This window comes from Notolepis coatsorum, assembly GCF_963971535.1.
Source record: "Notolepis coatsorum genome assembly, chromosome: 5".
Classification (NCBI taxonomy): domain Eukaryota; kingdom Metazoa; phylum Chordata; class Actinopteri; order Aulopiformes; family Paralepididae; genus Notolepis; species Notolepis coatsorum.
The window spans coordinates 145524392-145550373 of record NC_140169.1 but is presented as its reverse complement, the minus strand read 5'-3'; the positions used below and the strand labels follow the sequence as shown (position 1 = coordinate 145550373).

General features: G+C 43.1%; 1 protein-coding gene across 1 annotated transcript; it reads left to right on the top strand.

The window, feature by feature from the left end:
- The first annotated feature begins 2266 nt into the window (after positions 1 to 2266).
- On the top strand, positions 2267 to 25542 carry LOC311229036 (26S proteasome regulatory subunit 10B-like). The gene is made up of 14 exons (XM_084315038.1): positions 2267 to 2372; positions 6559 to 6638; positions 9133 to 9172; positions 9271 to 9323; positions 9616 to 9683; positions 12428 to 12542; positions 14483 to 14570; positions 14676 to 14737; positions 15297 to 15420; positions 16049 to 16110; positions 21542 to 21662; positions 22586 to 22666; positions 24493 to 24564; positions 24682 to 25542. Exons 1-14 carry the CDS (start codon positions 2288 to 2290, stop codon positions 24798 to 24800), a joined length of 1170 nt encoding a protein of 389 aa, XP_084171164.1. The 5' UTR covers positions 2267 to 2287; the 3' UTR covers positions 24801 to 25542.
- Positions 25543 to 25982: the final 440 nt, after the last annotated feature.

Sequence of the window (25982 nt, the reverse complement as noted above, 5' to 3'; positions counted from 1 at the left end):
CGCCGCGGGACAGATTCTTGTGTATTTAACCCTTTCACTGCCACACGACAGCCGGTTGTGTGATAGACTTAGTAAAGGGGTAACCTTCTGTCGTGTGGCAGTGAAAGGGTTAAAAGTACTGCCAATGTAGCCTTCAGGTGATCTCCGTTGATATAAGTCAGACATACTTGCTTTGTTTACGTCTCGGCTACTGGCGCATACCTGCTACCTGTGATGTAAGCAGTACGCGCGACCAGAGCCGTGACAACCCTTTCGTCATCGTTTTATCAGATTTATACGTTTTAACAGTTTAGACGAGAGCGCAAAGCTTTTGCGTTTCTAGGAATTCCACCCTGGAAGGTAGTCTCACTTTTTTGCGGTTTCACCCCGTAAAAACGCCGTTTCCGTATAAACGAAAGGCACATCCGCAAAAATATTTTTGCGGATTCACCTGCTAGCGTTTCCGTCTAAACGGGGCCTTACGGCCCGAACTCACTGCTCACGAACGAACACGGACGGACGGACGGGCGGCTGCCTCTTCACTTCCGCTCCCATGTTAACGGACGATAGTAGGCACACTGGCCGCGAGCGGGAGCGCGCCTCCCGAGTGGCTCGCGAGCGGCAAGCTATTTTTTCGCCTCGATCCTATTTGAGGCGGCGCGCCACGCGCATTGTCACAGAAATACAATTGAATATCTGCATTATTACCAGTCCACAGATATAGATGTTGTTCAACCAGCTGTGTCTGTATCTGCAAATAAACGCCTTGAATGTTTGTCTGTATGTTTGTTTATACCTATAACTATTACAATGTTGCATAATAATAATAATAATAATAATAATAATAATAATAATAATAATAATAATAATAATAATAATAATAATAATAATAATAATAAGCTCTTGCTGCTGCTGGGGCTACACGCTGCTCTTTCAGGAGTACAGTCACACTGATCATCATTCTAAAATGACTGACTTCGCATATAGACTAGGCATTTACAGCTGTCCCAATGTAAATATGCCTTCCTCGGTGCGCTTCCGCACGCTCAAGTCGTAGGTCCAGTGTGCCTGACCAGGCGCGCGATCTCACGAGGGAGCCGCACGTGAAATTCGTTCGTGAGCAGTGAGTTCGGGGCGTTAGACACACACACGCACGCACACACACACACACACACACACACACACACACACACAGAAAATTGAAAATGTTTCATTTGCACAAGAGAGGACATCGAGGTGTCCCGAGGGGGGCACAGAGTAAATAGGATGACGGGTGAAGCAGGTGACAAGGTCTGAAGAGCATGTCACTCAAGCAACAGGTCCTCATCCATCTCCTCTGTCGGCATAGTGGCGGCTCGGCGATGGAGCGAGACGGGGCAGAGATCTCCAGCTACTGTCCTCTCTCTCACTACTGTCCTGCATGTGCAAATGAACAATAATGATTGATTGATTGAAAACTTTATTTAACAGATTGCAGAATGGGTACAATACAGTACGGCTCAATACTCACAATTGTTAAGGGGATGCAGACCAGAGAAAGACTTTAGTCTTGTTTACATCAGGAGTCCCCCTTTTCAATGAATCGTAACATTTATGACATACATGACATACAGTGACAAACAGTACTGATTATGGACGTAAACATGGAGGACACTGAAGTCCCAGTTTACGGTGACACTTTACAAGTTTAATGCAGTGGAGCCCAGCTAATTTAAATAAATCAGACCTGTATCTGATTTAGGACCACATATGAATATTGAATATATATATATATCTGATATGGCCCATATCAGAATTGAAAAGATCAGATAACCCCCTCCAATGTACAGTTTCTTCCCCCTCAAATGTATATATTTTCTTTTATAATCTCTGTCTCTTAAACAGTACTGTATATTTGTATAGCTTGTATGTCATAAATGTCTGGATGTAACAGTAGGTGTTGTGTATGTCATAAATGTTATGATGAATTGAAAATGGGGGACCCTGATGTAAACAAGACGAAAATCTTTCTCTGGTCTGCATCCCCTTAACAATTGTGTGTATTGAGCCGTACTGTATTGTTGGACCCATTCTTTAATATGTTAATAAAGTTTTCAATCAATCAATCAGATGTGATTTGTGCTGTTCACACTGTTTTTGCCTGCAGTCTGAACGTAGCCTAACACTCTAGCGACATCTACAGGATAAAAAAAGGCGTTACTTCACAACAACCAGCCTGAAGGGGGCGGGGTCTCTACAAACCAACATATCTACGCACACACACACCCAGTGACGTCACGCCGTTTCCCATCATTCCTAAAAAAGCATCATGGCCGAGACCAGGGACAAGGGACTACAAGACTATAGGAAGAAATTGCTCGAACATAAAGAGATCGACGGGCGGCTAAAGGAGTGTAAGATAATATGCCTCATGTTGACGCTTTGTGTAACGATCAAACTAATAATATATCTCACTCGGTTAATGTTCAAGTCAAAAGAATAGCTCATAATAAACGCCGGCTAGCCGGTCAGCTAGTTAGTGCTTTGTCATGCAGCCAGGATCCCATCGGAATGAATGGACTTGACAACCAGCGAGCTAACAGGCAGTTATTAATAATCATCTTTCAGAAACATATCTGTGACTGTAACAACATGTGTACAGTACAAGTTACTAAACGTAATAGTAACACATTGCACTGGCGCCCGTTAGATAGCCTTATATAGCTGCTGCTAACGTTAGGTTTGTATCTGTCTCAAGTTATGGACTGTTGCAAAGTGACAACAATATCATCTAGGTGGTGTATTTCCTGTTGCAATGTAAGGACGTGATCCATTTGTTGTTTTTTGTATTATGTATATTTCCTCAGATAGCTTGTATATTTAGAATTGTATTATAGGTTTCAATAGAACTGACACTCCAGTTCGTTGTACTGTACTTGTGCTGTATTTAATGACAATTAGGGCTGCAACGATTAGTCGACATAATCGACGACGTCGATCATAAAAACTCGTCGACGCAGAATTTTTGCGTCGATTAGTCATACAAAAATAAAATAATTTTCTTTTTATATATTATTTTTATTTTTATTTTTTTTTGCACTACCTATCTTTGTGAAAGTGGCTTCTCAGCTCTGGTCCAGCTGAAGACAAAGCAGAGGAACAGATTGGACATTGAGCATGACCTCAGAGTTGCTTTGTCTACCATCACCCTAGCTAGCCCCTTTTCGTGACTTTCGGTTTGCAAGCCTGGGGCTTTTGTGACCGCAGTCACTGATTCTCGCATGCCGATCACCCAGCAAAACAACAACCAAGCGTGATCGCGGGGCTCGGAGTGTGTCAAAAACATATCGGATCTGAATTTCAAAGATACCCGGCCAGCGTACAATATGGGTTTAACACAGCTTCACGATGGGGTCTGGGGTCTGTAGCACAGTACTGATGCTACATCTATACATTTATGACATACCAGATTTACAAATACAGTATTGTTTGTGTTACAAAAAGAGTTAAAAAAAGAGAGTATATACATTTGATGAAGAAACTGTACATTAAGGCTGAGCCCGAACCCTGTTTTTAGGGTTCGAACTTTCGCCAGGGTCTACGAACGAACGTTCGAACGTTGGTTTTTTGTAAATTTTTTAATACAAAAATTTTTTTTATTACATTTTCTTTTTTTTATATATAATTTTTTTTTTATTGTATTATTATAAATCCTACGGAGGGCGGCATTGCATAATCTATTGGTGAAAAAAAATTGTTTACAGTGGTGGCTGTTCATGTAAACATGTAATTAAACAAAGGGAAAAGACAGCAGTCAAACATAATATCACGCACTCACTTTTTGTCCCGGTAGAACATCGCCGTATGAATTGGAATAACCGAAGCTTTCTGGTCTGGCGGGCTTGAAATGTCCATAAATGTGTATCCAATCCATAAATCCATTTAGTTAGATCCAGTATTGACTGAATGTATCTGTGATTATTATAGATTTTCCTGGTTGACTCCCGCTCCCGGACGTGATGTCACACGAAAGCCAGCCGCACTCACCCAATAGAGATGAATAGACTATTCTATTCTAAACAGTTATATTAGTGTGAACGTAATATACATTTTATCCAGTGCATATATTTGGATAGTATTGTGATATCATAATCCCATTTATATATATAGTTTTTTTTTATACATTTCAACATTTGATTGCTTTTCGTGCATTTTTCAATTGGCTGCGTTCGAGCGTTGCGCACTTGGCGATGTTTCTATCGCCTCAGAAGTCACTCAGAACAGAGGGGGGGATGAACATGAAACATAAACAATGATTTATATATTACACGTTATTGTGCATTTTAACTTTACTGTCTAGTATCGTAATAAAACATTTAGACTATAGACACTTGGCACCTGTATACTATAGATTAATTTCATTACCCCTGGAAAAAAAAAACTGAAATAAATTACGATTGAATATTCGATAGGTCTTCTACCTTTTGATTTAAGGATCAAATGAGACAAGTTATTTCCAAAAGCGGGATTTATTGCACCAATGCAGATAAATGAAAATGGGGGACCTGCATGATGTAAACAATAAGACGAAAGTCTCTCTGGTCTGCATCCCCTTAACAATTGTATGTACTGTTATACTGTACCCATTCTGCAATCTGTTAATACACTTTTCAATCAAACAATATAGAAAAACAGGCCCAGTAATTGAAACATTAACAAGTCGGCACTCAACTCTGAACATTAACAACTTGTAACATTTAAAATATACATTAACAATAATAATAATAATTAACAAATGTGGGATTTATTGCACACGTCGTTTTTAACAAAGCAATGCAGATATATAATAACTAAGTAACCAAAATAAAATGATGCCACAGCGGTGGCATGGTCAATGTACAAGGAGACTTTCTCCCGCACGGCCCCGTACCTCAGGGTTAGGTTGTTGGAAACAGTGGCTCTTTTGGGGATGGTGTAACCTGGCGCCATCAGATTAACCATTCTCCTGAATCCCTCACCCTCTACTACATTTATGGGCCTCATGTCCAAAGCAATAAAATCCACAATCGAGTCCAATAACTGGTTCTTTCTCTTCTCCGTTATTGGTTTTGCTGCGTCAAATTGCAGTAGTGTCTGCGTCGTGGTTGAGGAGGTGGGCCCGCCGTCCAGATCCAGTTTATGTACCTAAAATAATGAATTTGTTATTATTATTAGCATATATCATTTTGTTCTTATTGTATTTATTTGAGACCAGGCCAACAGCATCACGCTTTCGCACAGCAGGCTGCCAGGCGCCGGCCAGGCCACTAGGCCTTAGTAGGCTGCAGCCTGCACGTGGCGAATGGCGATACTTCTAATTACTAATTAGGGCCCAATACTTAAATTTTTTATATGAGCAGCCAGGTTGGATGTGCCACCGTGGAATGCCAACTGCTTGTCGCAGATTTGACACACAGCCTTTACTTTGTCGTCTGTTAATTTAAAGTGTTTCCACACAGGTGAAGTCTTCCCACTTGCAGCTGCCATGATTGAATAATGAGCCGAGCGCCGCGGGGACGCGCATCTTCGCCTCGACTCCACCCCGCGCGCCGCCGCGGGGACGCGCCTGTTCACATCGCCTCACCCGCGCCTCCTTTTTTTATTTTTTTTCCCCCGAACGTCCGAATGCATTAATTAAAGTCCGAATGCCAGCGGAACGAACGAACGTTCGAACGTTCGGGCTCAGCCTTACTGTACATTGGAGGAGGTGGGGTGGGGGGGGGGGTTAACTGTACATTGGATTATCGACGAAACCTTACTTGGTCCAAGAAGAGGGCCTCATGTATTACTGGGTTAGGACATTTACTGTACATTGGAGGGGGTTGGGTTAGGACATTTACAGGGGCCAGTTTCGAATTGCAGCCTCCCGTAGGTGTTCCTTGAGAGTGGTTTTAAAAGTGGGTAGTGATTCCCATTCCTTTACAGCTGTGGGTAGGGCGTTCCACATTGATGTGGCATAATTGCGAAACGTGTTTAGTCCCTTGTTTGAGCCGAATCTGGCTCAAATAGAATGCTCGTATTTATTTTGACGTGATGACGTCTTCCTTCCTTTTATACTTTTATTGTTGCAATGTTAGCTAATGCAATAGTTGACATAGTTATATAGTTGGAAACTATAAAAGAAGGAAGGATCATCACCTCAGAGAAATAATACCAGTGTTCTATGCTCTGCTTGGTGCCAGACGTTGGTTTCTATTGAAGCCTCCTATGGGAGATGTAAATAATACGAAAACTATACAAGCTATATGAGGAAATATATACACCAATATATCAAATGTTAGCTAGTTAACAATGCAACAAATTGCTGAAGATTCTGACATCCGAGGTAATAACCTGTTTAAACGACAGGTCATAAACAAGGAGATGGTGGTGATCCCATTCAACGTCGGCCGAACTGAAAGTTTCACAGTGACATGATGACCTTTCCTTCTTTTATAGTTTCCTTGACAGGAAATACAGTTGGGTCCCAACTGTTCCCTAGCAACAGAATTCCTGTGAAGCTGTCTACAGTGTCTATGTTTCACTAGCTGCCATTCATGTGTCTTCTCCGTGTCCTTCTAGTGAGGGAGCAGCTCCGCGAGCAAAACAAGCAGTATGATAAGTCGGAGAATGATCTCAAGGCCCTCCAGAGTGTTGGTCAGGTGAGAACGCTGTCTTTCACGTTGACATAACACTTTACTCCAAACTAACATGTCTTCAAAACAATATCTGAAATAAAATAATTAGGGATGTCCGATATTATTGGCCTACCGATATTATCGGCCGATATTGGCATTAAAATGTAATATCGTAAATGATCGGTTTTCAAAAAAGATTTTTTTTTTTTTTTTTTACATTTAGGCCATGTTTAGACGGAGAGAGTCTCAGCAGAAACCGCAGAAGTCGTCTTGCGGTCTCACTTTTAATTTTGCGTTTAGACTAGTGTTTTGGGATGGAATTCTGCGTGCAGACGAGGCTGTAAAGACTCGAGACGACTGAGCCCCGCTGTCACACGATTGGCGCAGATGTCACATGACCGTGCTGTGAAGACCTGCCCTACTCTGCCTCTGATTCGCAGACTATGGGTGGGGGAATGTGATTGGACCAAAGCAGAGTCACTCACAGACAGTGGCTCCAGTCACTAATAGTTGCGATAGCCGTGGGACTAATTCTTGTGTATTTAAAAGTCAACGTAGCCTTCAGGTGATCGCCATGGATAGAATCAGACATGCTTTGTTTACGCTTCTCGGCTACTGGCGCATGCCTGTGACGTAAGCAGTACGCGACGAGAGCCTTGACAACCCTTTCGTCATAGTTTTATGCGGTTCGACAGTTTAGATGATAGCGCAAAGGTTTATAAGGCAACCAATTAACACTTTGAGCACCACGCCTGGTTTTCCGTTTTACCGCTTGAATGCCACCATCGGCGCCAATGTTAACGTTAATATCGCCTAATCTATGTTTTAAATTATGGCTATGTGTCTAATCTGCCCATCGCATTATCAAAGACTATTTTCCAGTCAGTGCTGTGAAGGCAGATTGTTTTTTTATCGCGTCGTTTCCGTTTCAGAGCATTTAGAAAAGCCCCCGTTTTGATATAAAAAACAGCTCATTCTGGAGCATTCTATGAAAATCGTCTTTTAGTGGAATATTCCACAACGTTGATATTCGTCGGCCTTTTTATGAATCATTTTCAAATAAACGCTAGATGATCAATATTATACGTGCACGCACGCACATTACGGCCGCGCACTGATAATCGCTCCGTTGATTTCCTCACGGACTTTTACAGTGAAACCGAAAGAAGACATTTTACAAAACAGCTTATAACTTCATCAAACTTACTCTGATTATCCTACCACTGATAACATAGAGTCCTTACCTGACATCAGATGGTATCCAACTGGTATATTCCAATTCCTGATCACCATTTGAAAAAATCGATACGTGTATGGATCCAACGCGATACAGTAGAACTCCATGATCCGCGGGGCTCTGAGGCTCCAGAATGAACTCTGGTAACCCCGGCTGGATCAGTGAACTGGAAAATGTGGAGTACCGGATTTTTTTCCCCATTTTCATTGAGTCCATTCCAAAATCACTTATGTCATCTGGGAGACGACAGGGGGCGCTTTTTTCCACAGTGATCGCCGGCGCCCCTCGGCTATACTCGGGTAGGCTCGGGTGATGCAATAATTTTTCAGATCGCAAAAAAAATAAAAATCAGAGAAATCTCGTGAGTGGCATTCTACGTCACTATTAAAAACCCGAGAAATCTCGTGAGTGGCACTCAAAGTGTTAAGAACAAATTCTTATTTTTATTTATTGTCAAAAGTATGCATAATGTTGTGTTAATTCCACGACAAGAGATATGTAAGGGATAATGTATAGCTATACGAGGTCATTGTCGCAAAATAATTGACCGACACGGAGTTTAGAATACCGAGGCGCCTCGCCGAGGCTAACTTACTAACTGGCTAACTTACTAACAATATACCTAATTCATTTTACACCATCGACAAGATGAGATCAAATGCAGACGCAGTTGTTCTGTGGCTCTGTCAGCCCAAATAAAGTGATTATTATTATCGCCGGCAGCCGGCAGGTGTGTCTGATTGCACTGATGCAGTGTGTGTCAGTGGGCTTGATTGCTCCAGCTGCGAAAAGCAATAATCACCGGTGATTATTGCACCGTTGCCCATGGCAGCAGTCAGTTATCGAAAAAGAATTCACCGCTGTCAGGGGCTATTGACCAATCACAATCAAGCATTTCGGCGAATGTGAAAACGCCATGTAATAAGTAATGTTAATTACCTGAAATTACCGCATATATCGGTATCGGTTGATATCGGTATCGGAAATTAAGAGTTGGACAATATCGGTATATCGGATATCAGGGAAAAAAAGCCAATATCGAACATCCCTAAAAATAATGAAATAAAAAAAGAAAACCTTATTTTTTTTACTATGTACCTTACTATGCTACTATGTGCCAGAGTTGTACCCCTCTTGCTGACTTGTTCACAATTTGTAAGTCGCTTTGGATAAAAGTGACAAATGGATAAATGTAACTGTGTAGTTCTGGGGCAGTTAAAGGGAGAGAGAGAGAGAGATTGTCCCTGAGAAGAGTTCTCCAATCCGTTGTGTTCCTTCTAGATCGTTGGCGAGGTGCTTAAGCAGCTTACCGAGGAGAAATGTAAGTTTGTTGGAAAACAGGATATTGATCTTTTTCACCCATTCACACACAAATCGTGTCATGTTGCCGTGTTTATTTTCTGCTTCTCGTCATTACAGTCATCGTCAAGGCAACCAACGGTCCTCGCTATGTGGTCGGATGCCGCAGACAGGTAGTTGTTGACCCAATGCATAATAAAAGGGGACGCCCTAAAAACTCAGTATCTCGTGTATATAAAGCTAGGCTTGTGTCGCAACCTTCGCAACCATTTTGATGTCTTGATGTCTATAAATTAGGCATAACCATAACCTCATTGGACCTCACACACAACCTTTATCTGCTGACTGGAAGCGGTGCGTGAGATACAGAGTTTTTAGTGAGTCCCACAACAACATGCTTATTCCACTTATATCTCCATCATTAGAAGAAACTGTTCCTAATCTGACGTGTGTCTTCCTTCACAGCTGGACAAATCACAGTTAAAAGCCGGCACCAGAGTGGCATTAGACATGACCACCCTCACTATAATGAGGTAGGTTACAGTTAACTATCGCATACTTAACTGTGTTAAAGGAACACGCCGACGTCTCTAGACTCGGACAAGAAGATTGATACCAATTTCCTTTCTGTGCGTTCGGTAGAGAGCTATCTGCCTGAACAAATTAATGGAAGTGGATACAGACCAGCTAGGCTAGCTTAGCACAAATTAACGAGAGTGGATACAGACCAGCTAGGCTAGCTTAGCACAAATTAACGAGAGTGGATACAGACCAGCTAGGCTAGCTTAGCACAAATTAACGAGAGTGGATACAGACCAGCTAGGCTAGCTTAGCACAAATTAATGGAAGTAGACCAGCTAGGCTAGCTTAGCACAAATTAACAAGAGTGGATACAGACCAGCTAGGCTAGCTTAGCACAAATTAATGGAAGTAGACCAGCTAGGCTAGCTTAGCACAAATTAATGGAAGTGGATATAGACCAGCTAGGCTAGCTTAGCACAAATTAATGGAAGTGGATACAGACCAGCTAGGCTAGTTTAGCACATTGATTGATTGATTGAAAACTTTATTAACAGATTGCAGAATGGGTACAGTACAGTACAGCTCAATACACACAATTGTTAAGGGGATGCAGACCAGAGAAAGACTTTCGTCTTGTTTACATCAGGGTCCCCCATTTTCAATTCATCAGGACATATATGACGTACATGACATACAGATAGTCAGTACTGCTACATCTATACATTTATGACATACCAGATTTGCAAATACAGTACTGTTTGTGATACAGAAGGAGTCAAGAAAAGGGAGTATATACATTTGACGTAGAAACTGTACATTGGAGGAGGTTGGGTGGGGGGGGTTGGGTACATTGGGATATTGACAACCATACTGGGTAATTTACATTGGAGGTGGTTGGGGGGGGGGGGGCACACTGTATAAACAAGTAACACTGTACATTGAGGGGGGGGGGAGGAGACACTGTACAAACAAACAAAATTGTACAATGAATGGAAGTGGTTATAGACCAGCTAGGCTAGCTTAGCACAAATTAATGGAAGTGGATACAGACCAGCTAGGCTAGTTTAGCACAAATTAATGGAAGTGGATACAGACCAGCTAGGCTAGTTTAGCACAAATGAATGGAAGTGGATACAGACCAGCTAGGCTAGCTTAGCACAAATTAACGAGAGTGGATACAGACCAGCTAGGCTAGCTTAGCACAAATTAACGAGAGTGGATACAGACCAGCTAGGCTAGCTTAGCACAAATTAACGAGAGTGGATACAGACCAGCTAGGCTAGCTTAGCACAAATTAATGAGAGTGGATACAGACCAGCTAGGCTAGCTTAGCACAAATTAATGAGAGTGGATACAGACCAGCTAGGCTAGCTTAGCACAAATTAATGGAAGTGGATACAGACCAGCTAGGCTAGCTTAGCACAAATTAATGGATACAGACCAGCTAGGCTAGCTTAGCACAAATTAATGGAAGTGGATACAGACCAGCTAGGCTAGTTTAGCAGATTGATTGATTGATTGATTGATTGAAAACTTTATTAACAGATTGCAGAATGAGTACAGTACAGCTCAATACACACAATTGTTAAGGGGATGCATGGAAGTGGTTATAGACCAGCTAGGCTAGCTTAGCACAAATTAATGGAAGTGGATACAGACCAGCTAGGCTAGTTTAGCACAAATTAATGGAAGTGGATACAGACCAGCTAGGCTAGTTTAGCACAAATTAATGGAAGTGGATACAGACCAGCTAGGCTAGCTTAGCACAAATTAACGAGAGTGGATACAGACCAGCTAGGCTAGCTTAGCACAAATTAACGAGAGTGGATATAGACCAGCTAGGCTAGCTTAGCACAAATTAATGAGAGTGGATACAGACCAGCTAGGCTAGCTTAGCACAAATTAATGGAAGTGGATACAGACCAGCTAGGCTAGCTTAGCACAAATTAATGAGAGTGGATACAGACCAGCTAGGCTAGCTTAGCACAAATTAACGAGAGTGGATACAGACCAGCTAGGCTAGCTTAGCACAAATTAATGGAAGTGGATACAGACCAGCTAGGCTAGTTTAGCACATTGATTGATTGATTGATTGATTGAAAACTTTATTAACAGATTGCAGAATGGGTACAGTACAGTACAGCTCAATACACACAATTGTTAAGGGGATTAAGACTGGTAAAATAGATTCCTTACCTCAGATCAGATGTTCTCCAAAAAGATCATTCCAATTGCTGATCGCCATTCCAAAAATCTATCACGCTTATTGATTGAGTATTGGCTACTGTGAATATATATTCCAGGCTGATTCCCGTCCCGCGATGACTTCCATGTTGAGCAGACAGCTTGCCAGCTCAAGGAGCCAGCTGGCTCCGCCTCTACATATCGACTGATCCCAGTCTAAGCGACTGACCTGCAGTTACACAGGGATAGACGATAGGGGGCGCTTTTTTCCATTCTGAGCTGCTGGAGGAGCTGCTGTACCAACGGGAGACTCGGTTGATGAAATATGAAATCAGATTGCTAATAAAAAAATAAAACGCTAATAAACGCTGTGGGCATTCAGGCATTGGGCTGATAAAACGAGTTATGACGTCCCTGGTACTGAAAGTGTTCAAAGTGAATTGTATCCTTTTTAAATGCCCTTTTTAAAATGAAAAAGTGCTTGGGGAAAGTATTTCAAAGTCCTTGAATTTCGTTTGGCAACATCTGTGGGAACCCTGCTCATCCCTGGTGCGTCGCTCCTCGTCTCCAGGTACCTGCCCAGAGAGGTGGACCCCCTGGTCTACAACATGTCCCACGAGGACCCAGGCGACGTCAAATACTCGGAGATTGGGGGCTTGGCGGAACAGATCCGCGAGCTGAGAGAGGTACGTCTACGCTGGACTTTTAGAGCAGCCTCCGCTTTCTCTATTTAAAGATGCCGTAAGTGGCGTTGTTTTAAAATAGCTCTACATTCCAACAGCCATCACTGATATAGAGTGTTTGTTCAGTAACATGGGTCTCCCAGTCCCTTCACTCTGCAGTAAACAGCCATCACTGATATAGTGTCTGGTCAGTAACATGGGTCTCCCAGTCCCTCTGCTCTGCAGTAAACAGCCATCACTGATATAGAGTGTCTGGTCAGTAACACGGGTCTCCCAGTCCCTCCTGCTCTGCAGTAAACAGCCATCACTGATATAGTGTTTGTTCAGTAACATGAGTCTCCCAGTCCCTCCACTCTGTAGTAAACAGCCATCACTGATATAGAGTGTCTGGTCAGTAACATGGGTCTCCCAGTCCCTCCGCTCTGCAGTAAACAGCCATCACTGATATAGAGTGTCTGGTCAGTAACATGAGTCTCCCAGTCCCTCCACTCTGTAGTAAACAGCCATCACTGATATAGAGTGTCTGGTCAGTAACATGGGTCTCCCAGTCCCTCCTGCTCTGCAGTAAACAGCCATCACTGATATAGTGTCTGGTCAGTAACATGGGTCTCCCAGTCCCTCCACTCTGCAGTAAACAGCCATCACTGATATAGTGTTTGTTCAGTAACATGAGTCTCCCAGTCCCTCCACTCTGTAGTAAACAGCCATCACTGATATAGAGTGTCTGGTCAGTAACATGAGTCTCCCAGTCCCTCCGCTCTGCAGTAAACAGCCATCACTGATATAGAGTGTCTGGTCAGTAACATGGGTCTCCCAGTCCCTCCACTCTGCAGTAAACAGCCATCACTGATATAGTGTTTGTTCAGTAACATGAGTCTCCCAGTCCCTCCACTCTGCAGTAAACAGCCATCACTGATATAGAGTGTCTGGTCAGTAACATGGGTCTCCCAGTCCCTCCACTCTGCAGTAAACAGCCATCACTGATACAGAGTGTCTGGTCAGTAACATGAGTCTCCCAGTCCCTCCACTCTGCAGTAAACAGCCATCACTGATATAGAGTGTCTGGTCAGTAACATGGGTCTCCCAGTCCCTCCGCTCTGCACTAAACAGCCATCACTGATATAGAGTGTTTGTTCAGTAACATGGGTCTCCCAGTCCCTCCTGCTCTGCAGTAAACAGCCATCACTGATATAGAGTGTCTGGTCAGTAACATGGGTCTCCCAGTCCCTCCACTCTGCAGTAAACAGCCATCACTGATATAGAGTGTTTGTTCAGTAACATGAGTCTCCCAGTCCTTCCGCTCTGCAGTAAACACAATACATTTCCTCAAGTTTAAGTTTCAAGTTTGCTTTTATTCGTCACGTATAAAGTACATGTACATTACAGTGAAATGCTTGGTTCCGTATGAGCCCCTGAGAATGTGCGTCATACCGTAAAAGAGGACTAAAGTACAACCTAAGTACAATGAAGTAAAAATACAGACTAGGTACAAAAACGTAAAAAAAAAAAAAAAAAAGTGCAAAATGCAAATGAGGTAGGTTATGGATGTAGTGCAAATCTCTTGAATGAATATGACGTAGTGTTAAGGTGAGTGTTTGTTTAAAGTGAGTCAAGTCAAGTCAAGAGTTTTATTTGTCACGGCATACAAGTATACAATGAAATGCGGGTGGTCTTGCCCGCAACGATGTGCAATACAGTAGTACAACATATAATAGAATAAGTGCGTGTGTGGATGTGTGTCCAATGAGTAAAGTCCTGTTATCCCTTCCCATTTCATCCAATCAGGAGAGAGAGATAACTCCACACTGGAAATAATTCAAAAATGTATACGTGACACGTTAGACGAGACCTCATACGCCGTAGAAAGGACATTGGAACACGAGATGCCCGATTTTACCCGGATGGTAATTTCTTTTTGACGCACACTCTTTGTGTTCCGCTAGGTGATCGAGCTGCCTCTCACCAACCCGGAGCTGTTTGAGAGAGTGGGCATCATCCCCCCAAAGGGCTGCCTCCTCTACGGTCCTCCAGGTGAGTCTGTGCACGACGGCAGAAGAGCATCGAGTCCGTTCACCTTAATCAAACGTTCAAGTGAAATGTATTCTGAATGGGTGAATAATGACTTTTTTTTAATAGGTACCGGGAAGACTCTTCTGGCCAGAGCAGTGGCCAGTCAGCTGGACTGTAACTTCCTTAAGGTGAGCAGCAGCACCACCTGCTGGTGGTCATCGTATCTCTCATCATCTTATCTTACCCCCTAGGTGCATCCACAAAAGGAACAACGCCACGCTCCACCATTTTCGGCTCAAAAAACCGACTTGTACCGACAGAAAAGTTTGCATTTCAATCTTACACGACTGTACACACGTCTGTAGTGTTGATATTATTCCATCCAAGGAAATACAATAATCGATAATGAAAAATCTGTCGTTTTGGCCGTTACCTTCGGCTAGTGTTCCAGCGGTCCAGTACCCTGTTGTAGGGGTGTAACGGTTTGGTACGTACCTCGGTTTTGAAGTCAAGGTTCGGTACGGGTTTTCGGTACAGTTGTATTCGTTCGGTACACTAGTACACAGCCGTTTGGTACGGTACGGTACACACTGAAACGTTTCGGTACGGATACGTGTACCGTTACACCCCTAGTACCCTGTGATGATGTCACTCTCGTGTGAACATCGTGTTTCAGCGCGTCATTTTGTGGGGTGTTTTAATGCAGACACTGAAGTCGGTTTGGCGTCCTCTTGTGGTGGTCCACAGGTGGTGTCCAGCTCCATCGTGGACAAGTACATCGGAGAGAGCGCCCGGTTGATCAGGGAGATGTTCAACTACGCCAGGGACCACCAGCCCTGCATCATCTTCATGGACGAGATCGATGCCATCGGTGAGGAAAACAACAACAACACCGAGCCCAGACGCTGTGAGGTCTCTCTGCGTCACCACGGAGACCACGGCTCCTCTCCCAGTCTGACCGTCATCACAAGTGTCTCTCTCTCTGCTCTTTCTCCCTCTGGTCTCTCTCTCTTCTCTCTGCTCTCTTCTCTCTGCTCTCTCCCTCTGGTCTCTCTCTTCTCTCTGCTCTCTTCTCTCTCTTCTCTCTGCTCTCTTCTCTCTCTGCTCTCTCCCTCTGGTCTCTCTCTGTCTCTCTCTTCTCTCTCTCTGCTCTTTCTCCCTCTGCTCTCTCTCCGTCTCTCTCTGCTCTTTCTCCCTCTGCTCTCTCTCCCTCTGGTCTCTCTCTCCGTCTCTCTTTGCTCTTTCTCCCTCTGGTCTTTCTCTGCCCTCACTGCTCTCTTTCCCTCTCTTTTTTTCTCTCTCTCTCTGCTGTTATCTCCTTTTTCTGCTCTCTTCTCTCTTTGCTTTCTCTTCTCTCTCTGTTCTCCCCTCTCTGCTTTCTCTTCTCTCTCTGTTCTCCCCTCTCTCTGCTTTCTCTTCTCTCTCTGTTCTCCCCTCTCTCTGCTTTCTCTCACTCTCTGCTCTCTCTTTCTCTGCTCTCTCTCTGTCTCTCTCTCTAGGTGGCCGTCGTTTCTCTGAGGGCACGTCAGCGGACAGAGAGATTCAGAGGACACTGATGGAGGTACTGATGTTTTTATTTAAATAGTTGGGATACTGTGATTTCTATTTGAATGAACTGTATTTGTATTTGAATGTTTTTGTCTGACATCAATCCTATTTTGAGAGCGATAAAACTGAGATAACACTAGTTTTGAACCAGCTAGTGGGTCTGTATCCGCTTCCATTAATTTGTGCTAAGCTAGGCTAGCTTGCAGCCGGATAGCTTTCTCCTGAACGTACAGAGAGGAAACCGGTATCTTATCTCCTCATCCGACTCTGGACAGTAAGCGTGTTTTTCCACAATGTTGGCGTGTTCCTGTAAGATCCATCGCGGCTATAATCTATATAACCCTCCACCGTCATAATGTTGTTAAGATCCATCGTGGCTATATAACCCTCCACCGTCATAATGTTGTTAAGATCCACCGCGGCTATATAACCCTCCACCGTCATAATGTTGTTAAGATCCACCGCGGCTATATAACCCTCCACCGTCATAATGTTATGATCCACCGCGGCTATACAGGTGCAACTCAATAAATTAGAATATCGTGGAAAAGTCAATATATTTCGCTGTATTGATGCAGTAATTTGTGCAAAAGGAGCCCCAACCAAGTACTGAGTTGAACATACATTTCAGAAGGCCGACATTTCTATATACTTTCTGAGATACTGAATTTTGGCCTTTCATGAGCTGTAAGCCATAATCATCCAAATTCAAACTAATAAAGGCTTGAAATATTTAACTTTATGTGTAATGAATCTATAATCTATGAGTTTTTCACTTTTTGAATTGAATTACTGAAATAAAATAACTTTCCCACGACATTCTAATTTATTGAGCTGCACCTGTATAACTAGGGGTGGGAATCACCAGAGGCCTCAAGATACGATATTATCACGATACTACGATTTGTCACGATAGTATTGCGCTTCAAAATCTATTGCGATATGCTGAGTATTGCGATATATTGCGATTTCTTTTTACCTCTTTTCAACCGCAAAGTTAACTCTTTCAGTGCCACGCCTGGTTTTCCGTTTTACCGCTTGAATGCCACCATCGGCGCCAATGTTAACGTTAATATCGCCTAATCTATGTGTAACTGAGGGGTACAATTCCCTGACTGTATTGATAAGTATGGTATCATTAAACCACTACCGCTTTATGTACTTTAATTACTGGCCATACAGTACACAATATATGAATATGATGAACACTTCCCACAATGAAATCGGTTCCAGTCAAAGGTATTAATCAAGTATTTAATGGAGCAAAAGGTACATAGGATACTTTACATTATTCTTTGAATGCACTTGTAAGGCAAAGGAATATGCGTAGGCAAATCAATAACGAATGTCCATTCTCTGGTTACGCAGGAGGTAATTATACAACCTGAATCTTAGGGAATTATATCTATGGTGCACTAGTAATATAGCGGAAGATACTGGAAGGGGTTCCCACTGGTTGTAAGCCAGCAGGGGGGGTAGAAGATCTGTCGGTAGTAGGACGTCTGGTCAACGATGACTAGGGAGACTTCAGGTACAGAAGCCGGTGCAGTAGCCTCTTGATCCACAGACGAATACAGCTTGGTTCTCTTGTAGACTGTAGCTCCACAGGGAAGAAAGCTAGTCGGCCTCAGGCTCTCTGGGCCCGACTCGACTTGACTCCTCTCGGGGTAAATCCAACACGTGCAGGCGTCAGCGATTATCCGCTCCATAAATCACAGGACCAAAGCAAATATATTCCAGCCGCAAAGGGCTATGTAGTCGTCGGGTAGATTAATCCAGTGTACATGTCCATACGGCTCTCGTCTAGGTCTCCTCGGGTGAAAGCGCCATGCGGTCGGCCCAGCCTGGATAAGAACTCTAGCTAATACGAGAAAGCGTTGGAGGTGCTGGTCACTGTAGAATTCTAACCGCACGATACACTATACACAAATAGACTATTAAAGACTTAATAGAAATATGTCGCACTCTGCGGTATAGCGCCAAACTCTGACAATTCAGTTACTAATTCGCACGCGGTCTCGATGCTCTATTCTGAGGCCAAACAGGCCATACTTCACCGCACGTTGTATCGTGGGTGAGGCTTCAACTTATCGGTAACATGCTAAGGAAGGTTAAGGGGCTTCTACATTCACCTGCGCCGTATTTATACGCACGGTGAACAAAACTAGTTCCACTCTCATTTCTGTCGCGTATCCCTGGGCAAGGGCGGGCATGTCCAGACACATCTTGACGGTGACTTTGAACCTGGCTCCGGAGGCCGGTCCCTGGCGCCGGTGGACCGCTGTCCAATAGGAGAATGAACTATTATGGTCTGGGCTAAAGGGATATTCCGTGTATATGTACAAGGAATATACAGGGGATATCAAACGATATACAAATACTATGCAATATATATCAATAAATAAATATATATATTCGGTTTATAATAATTATAATAATTTAGGACCTGCTCCGAGGTCACCATTTGGCACACATGCGAACCATGCATACAATGCGTATCTGCGATTAACCCATCCCGTCGTCCTTCCCCCCCAAGGGCAGCCGGGAGCAGACAGGCGCCACGTGAGCCGCGCCAGGGGACCAATCCAAGTGCTCCTGTCCGTCTTCGTCAAGGACGCCACAGCGTTAGCGATCTTGTTGTTGTGCATGTTTTTCCATTGGGTTTATCTTATCGGGGGGGGAAACCCTTGCGAGCACGGGGAGAACATGCAAACTCCACACAGAAAGGCCTGGGAGATACCCCACCTGGGTAACTGGCATCATGGAAACCTGGTCCCCAAGCGGGATTCGAACCCTGGACCTTCTTGCTGTGAGGCGACAGTGTTAACCACTACAATCTGATCCTTCGTAACACTATGTTTTAAATTATGGCTATGTGTCTAATCTGCCCATCGCATTATCAAAGACTATTTTCCAGTCAGTGCTGTGAAGACAGATTGTTTTTTTATCGCGTCGTTTCCATTTCAGAGCAGTTAGAAAAGCCCCCGTTTTGATATAAAAAACGGCTCATTCTGGAGCATTCTATGAAAATCGTCTTTTAGTGGAATATTCCACAACGTTGATATTCGTCGGCCTTTTTATGAATCGTTTTCAAATAAACGCTAGATGATCAATATTATACGTGCACGCACGCACATTACGGCCGCGCACTGATAATCGCCCCGTTGATTTCCTCTCGGACTTTTACAGTGAAACCGAAAGAAGACATTTCACAAAACAGCTTATAACTTCATCAAACTTACTCCGATTATCCTACCACTGATAACACAGAGTCCTTACCTGACATCAGATGGTATCCAACTGGTATATTCCAATTCCTGATCACCATTCGAAAAAATCGATAAGTGTATGGATCCAACGCGACACAGTAGATCTCTATGATCCGCGGGGATCTGAGGCTCCAGAATGAACTGTGGTAACCCCGGCTGGATCAGTGAACTGGAAAATGTGGAGTACCGGATTTTTTCCCCCATCATTTTCATTGACTCCATTCCAAAATCACTTATGTCATCTGGGAGACGACAGGGGGCGCTTTTTTCCACAGTGATCGTCGGCGCCCCTCGGCTATACTCGGGTAGGCTCGGGTGATACAAAAAAATTTCAGATCGCAAAAAAAAATAAAAAATCCGAGAAATCTCGTGAGTGGCTAGCAACCACCTATAAAAAAACACGAGAAATCTCGTGAGTGGCACTGAAAGAGTTAAAACTTTGTCAACGTGTTTTATCTAATAAAATAAAGTTTTCAGTCTGTTCATCTCACTGCAATCATTTTTAACGCAGCAAATGGGATTTTCTCAAGCAGACAGATGTCAACATGTGTTGCATGTACCTGACAAACTGAACTGTTTGTATTAGTCATATTCCAACTTAACTGAATGCACACGTGTGTGTGTGTGGACTACTGTACTATTACAGGTATTGAAATGAACAATGCAACTTCCTTATACAAAACAAATTTTTTCAAAGACATATATTCTTTGGAATTTATCATAAAATATCGATACTTGGCGTCCTTGTATCGATACAGTATCGCCACGCAAAGTATCTCGATACTATACTGTAGGGCTGTCCTCGACTAAGGATTTGGATGGTCGACTATGATAGGCCAAAATTAGCCGTTAGTCGACTATTGGTCGACTACTAATAAAAAAAATATATATATATAATATATTTAACATTTTTATTTTTTTTTCATTCCATCTGGGGGGGGGGGGGGGGGGGGGGGGGGTGCTTAACACTTTCGTTGCCTTGGGTTAAATTCATGATATACCATAGGTTGCCGGCTCTATTTGTCTATGGAGAAGTACCCCTTCTTTGCATGGCTATAACTTTTTAAATTCTATTGCTACATTGCCATTATTAGGGCCCATTCAAAGTCCTATATGTATTGTTCATTGTGTAGCAACGTTAATGTATAAGTATGTTTTAATCTCTTTCTGCAGCTTTCTCCAGAACGTGATCTATAGCCCCAAATGCATTATATTGATGATGCAATAGTTTTATGGCAATCAGCGCGATATAAAAAATTCCAACTAGACGTACTTCTAGAAGTTACTACACGTCATCTGATGTTGACCGGATGGGCTAGGGGGCGTTTATAATTCCGTGGGCAGCGTTATACCAATCATCTAATGTGGGTCAAATGTTGATAATAGCAGTTAGTATCGAAGACGGTAACGTTACACGCTGAAACTCACCCCAGTCTCCGCGCGCCGTAAATTTACCCGGTCCATCTCCAGCTTGTATAATGGTATATACGTCCAAATCATGTTGTTTATCGAGTTATTGGCAATCGATCACTGTGTAGCGTGACTACGGACGTCTAGCAACCTCTATGGCACATCCTGTTAAGCGATTGCGCCGATCGGCCACCAGATGGCGCTCCTCAACCGCCAGAGAGCTCAGTGGGTCCTGCTGGTGGATCTCAGGCCAGCGGAGGGGACATATGAATCCGATCGCAGATTTTTGAAATATTGATATAAGGACGCTGTACAGCGTCCTCCGGCAACTTGAGCATGGCCAGCAATGACGTCTAAACACGTTTCATGGCAGTCAAAGTGTTAATGTCTGAAGGAGTCGACTGAAGGCTTCTTGTCCTCTGCAAAAGCATGCAATTGGTCCACTGATGGATACATCTTGATATTTGTCTAGTCTAGTGTGTTCATTAGATGGGTGAAATCCTCTTTCAGTGCCTCTGTGCCTGTTTTCGTAGGCAGTTAGCCTCTGGTATGCGTGCCATTAGCCACGCTTCTAGGCCTCTTTTCTTTTGGAAAGAATGATATTTTTTTTTTTTTTTTTTGTATTCGACTAAGAGGTTGGCTAGTCGACTACGGCTCCTTTCGACCGATTAGTCGACTAATGGGGGTCAGCCCTACTATACTGTATGGATATTTCCCCCCACCACTATGTGGCGCTCACGGCCCTCTCTCTCCGTCTGTCTGCAGCTGCTGAACCAGATGGACGGCTTCGACACGCTGCACCGCGTCAAGATGATCATGGCCACCAACAGACCCGACACCCTGGACCCCGCCCTGCTGCGTCCCGGACGCCTCGACCGCAAGATCCGTGAGTTCCTCGTCATCATCATCATCATCGTCGTCGTCGTCCTCCGTGAGACGTCGGATTCAGATTCATTTATTGTCACGTCACTCAGTACCTTCTTACAGCAAACAAAGGGTGAAATTCACTTCGTTGCAGTTCCTCGACCATATAGCAGCATCCAATATAATGTCAATAAAATAAGCATAGAATAAAAATAAAATAACAGCAATATGACTATATACAGTTCTAAGAACGTGTGCAGTGCAGATAACGGGATGTAGATATTATACTGTATCAAATTTAAATAACAAAATGGCTATGTACACTACAGTTCCAACGAGAGAAATAAAAACACTTTTAAAAAGTATGTTGTGTGATGTGCAATGAGCAATAATTAGCAGTGGGTAAAATGCAATGTGCAATACAGTTTAGTCATCTTGAATCAAAATATTGAAGGGCAGAGAAGAAGAAGATTGCACACCTTGTTTTATTTATTTTTTTAACGTTTGCAACTAGAACTTTATGACTGAATGCAAGGGGCGTAGGTTTGGTTTCAAGGAGGGACACTGTAAACACTTAATTTCCTGCATTCTGGTGAACTTTTAGGCACCACTTCGTGGTGGAAAACGTCTTTATTTATGTAAAGTAAAAGACAACATCCAGGTACCCACTGCCACAAGTATAATAGAATACCTACTACACTGGCTACACCTCGCGCACGGTGAGCCGGAACGCCAGTGAGAGGCACGTCTGCAAGGTTGAGATGGTACGGTCCTGTAGGCGTGTCTGAAATTGTGGGGTTAATATATATATATGTAGTTATAGGTAATACGGATATATAAATATTAACACACCCTTATTTTTGGGTGGGGTTGTCCTTCATATTAGCTATATTAATTAGCTAAATCTAAACCTACGACTGAATGTTGATGCCTTTTCTGCCACAGATATCGAGTTGCCCAACGAACAGGCTCGCCTCGACATCATGAAGATCCACTCTGGCCCCATCACCAAGCACGGGGAGATAGGTTTGTGCACCACCACACCCACCACAGAGACACTCTGGCCCCATCACCAAGCACGGGGAGATAGGTTTGTGCTCCACCACACCCACCACAGAGACACTCTGGCCCCATCACCAAGCACGGGGAGATAGGTTTGTGCTCCACCACACCCACCACAGAGACACTCTGGCCCCATCACCAAGCACGGGGAGATAGGTTTGTGCTCCACCACAGAGACACTCTAGCCCAGGGATCGGCAATAGGCGGCCCGCGGGCCGAAATGGGCCCGCCAGCAATAATTTCTGGCCCGTCAGGTTATTTTGAGAATATGATGTTTATTTTACGCGCAGGAAATATTCACTCGTTGTGACGCCAGAGTGTCTTTTGAAGCTGTATCTATCTATTCATCATATCTATGGCTGTCACTATAGCCAATTGAAATGCTAGAAATGGTCACATGGACTGGGAGAACCAATGGAATTTCACTTTCACTTCCGCGTTTGGGATGCCGGCGAGCGAAGCGAACGTTTGCAAAAACAAAACAAACGTCTTTGAATAACTTCTTTGCAATGCAACGGGGAAATATGATGAGCCAGAAGAGGAGCTTATGACCTATAAAGCTTATTTTAATAAACAGGTGTCATTCTTAAAATACGGGTTTATCGCAACAGGTAACTCTTGCAATAAGCAACCGGTGACTCTCGCTTGTTGACATGGCAACACGAGCAAGCAACTGTTCAAGTTGGGTGGGCATTCAACGCGAGTGGACATTTAACATGTTATTAACATGGATTTTGGAGGACCGAAGCAGAAACAATATCAAGTCCAGGGCAGGGCTGCCTGCATTATGCCGGTGAGTGTTGTGTTTTAATAATAATAATAATACATTCGATGTATAATACACCCGCTGTGGTGCTTAAAATCAAATGCACCCTACTGATCTCGATTTATAATGCGAGCACCTGCATTAAAATCAAATTACTGATCTGTTCATGTGTAATGCACTGTCTGAGAGGCACTTTATAATAGAAAAAAGACAGTGCAAACATGTATATGTCGTTTTTTTTTTTACAGTTAAAAAATGTTCACTTATCATTGGCCCGCCACAAAATGGCTTGGGGAAAATTTGGCCCGTGGGCAAATCTAATTGGCGACCACTGCTCTAGCCCCATCACCAAGCACGGGGAGATAGGTCTGTGCTCCACCACACCCACCACAGAGACACCCATCATCATCCTTTTCCTCACCGCAGTCCCAACTCGACCGTTCCAAGCATAGAGACGTGTTCCTGGACATGATTATCACACTACCGACTGGTAACCGTAGGTAAAGGGGTAACCTTCTGTCGTGTGGCAGGGAAAGGGTTAACCTTCTGTGTATTGTTGCAGTGAAAGGGTTAACCGTTTGGTAGTGCGGCGGTGAAAGGGTTAACATGTCTTAAGGATATTGTCTGTATTCATTAGATGACTAACTGGACCATTAGATGAGTACTGGACCAATTCCAAAAAGATGTTGTCCTTATTAGTCATGGAAATGGACAAATAGGATCCACTTTAGTAAATACCGGAATTACCCTGTAATTTTATTTAGATTAGATTCAAATGTATCGTCATCATACAGCACAAGGACGGTACAACGAAAAGAGGTTTGGCATCCAACCAGAGTGCAAATGTAACAGTGCGATAGTAATATATACACTGTACAGGTGATTAACTTATAGTATAAAATATATAAGTTATTACTACCGAGTGTAGTGCTATCAGATGCATGTACAGAGTTGTAGTATTATTATGTACAGTTATACAGGTATAAACAGTATTACCATGCCATACTTACTTTCTTCTTTTCAGATTACGAAGCAATCGTTAAACTGTCCGATGGTTTCAACGGAGCCGATCTCAGAAACGTGTGCACAGAAGCAGGTAAATTATTATATAGTATCTATTATATTATTATTATTAATGATCTATTATCATGATTTGCTGTTCTTTACATGAATGGTTCTGCCTCCCGTTTACTTTGTGTTTATTTTGCACCAGGTCTGTTTGCGATCCGTGCCGACCGCGAGTACGTCACTCAAGAGGACTTCATGAAAGCTGTGCGCAAAGTCGCGGATGGAAAGAAGCTGGAATCCAAGCTGGACTACAAGCCCCTATAAGCGCTGTGTCGAGAGACTCCGTGTCCTTTCCTGTAACCTTTTGCCGTTTGTGAGGAGGGTTTGCGGTGTTGTATCAAATTAAGAAAAAAAATAATAGTTTGTTATATTGTTTTTGTATGTTTGTGGAAAGCCATTGGAATAGTACAATTCATTTACAGTTGCCAACTAGTAGACCTCAAGCAATACATTTATACCCGCATGTATTTGTTTCCACTGTTGGGCCTTGTCCACGCGTACACTTAAAAGCGTAGCTTTTTCTATGCGGTTTGTACTTTCGTACGACGTGCAAACTGTGTTTTTGGTCACTGAAAATGCATTTTTGAAAACTCCTGCCAGGAGGAAGATGTTCAAGGAACTCTATTTGGGGGGGAAAAGACAAAAAACAAACGAGTGTATTTGTGTGGACAGGTAAAACTCATGAGCTTATGGGAAAAGCTGACATCATGACTATTCACTGACTGAAGATGTAGTATTTTCCTCTGCATTCAGCACCACGGAGAGCTCCCTGCAGCCTCCCATCCAGGTAATTTCTTGTGAGCGTTTCTGCCGTTGAGGGGACAGGAATTCTATTTTACTTTTAACGGAAAAAACCCTCTGAAGTATCTTGGTCAGTACTAGTAAAATTTGGATTATTAGAGTTGCATAAAAACAGTAAACAAGTTCAAGTTACACTGCTGATATTCATCAACACACTTGTATAAAATAAAGTTGATTTACAATAATAAAAGAAATTAAAAACGAACTCCATCTGTTCTCAGTTTCTTTCTGCCGTAATACTTTGTACAGTCTGTGATAAGACATTTGTCATCAAGTATTATTTACTTGGCCACTTGCAATGGGGGCAAGAGCCATAGATGGATGGAGCAAAGCCACATCAAATCAAAAGGTGTCGCTAATGAACCTGAATAGTAAAACGAGCTGAAATATACATTATATTCTTCACAATTATTGTTTCCCATTGGAAAGGATGAGCCAGCTTCTCATTCAGAGGCAATAAAGTTATTTTTATTTGTAAGTAATTTTTGGGGTAAAACCTGTTACTCCTCACGTGTTGATTTTACTTGGATTTAGTACAACTCTAATATGACCCACTTAGACCATGAGACCCATGATGCATTTCATTAAAAGGAACACGCCAACATTTGGGGAAATTGGCTTACTGTCTTCTCCAGAGAGAGACAA

What these genes read in the sequence shown, in the direction of transcription:
- LOC311229036 (XM_084315038.1), top strand. Translation starts at nt 2,288, where the DNA reads ATGGCCGAGACCAGGGACAAGGGACTACAAGACTATAGGAAGAAATTG. An exon ending in TTCAGAGGACACTGATGGAG is followed by an intron (nt 16,111 to 21,541) that starts GTACTGATGTTT and finishes GTCTGTCTGCAG; the next exon opens with CTGCTGAACCAGATGGACGG. An exon ending in CACCAAGCACGGGGAGATAG is followed by an intron (nt 22,667 to 24,492) that starts GTTTGTGCACCA and finishes TCTTCTTTTCAG; the next exon opens with ATTACGAAGCAATCGTTAAA.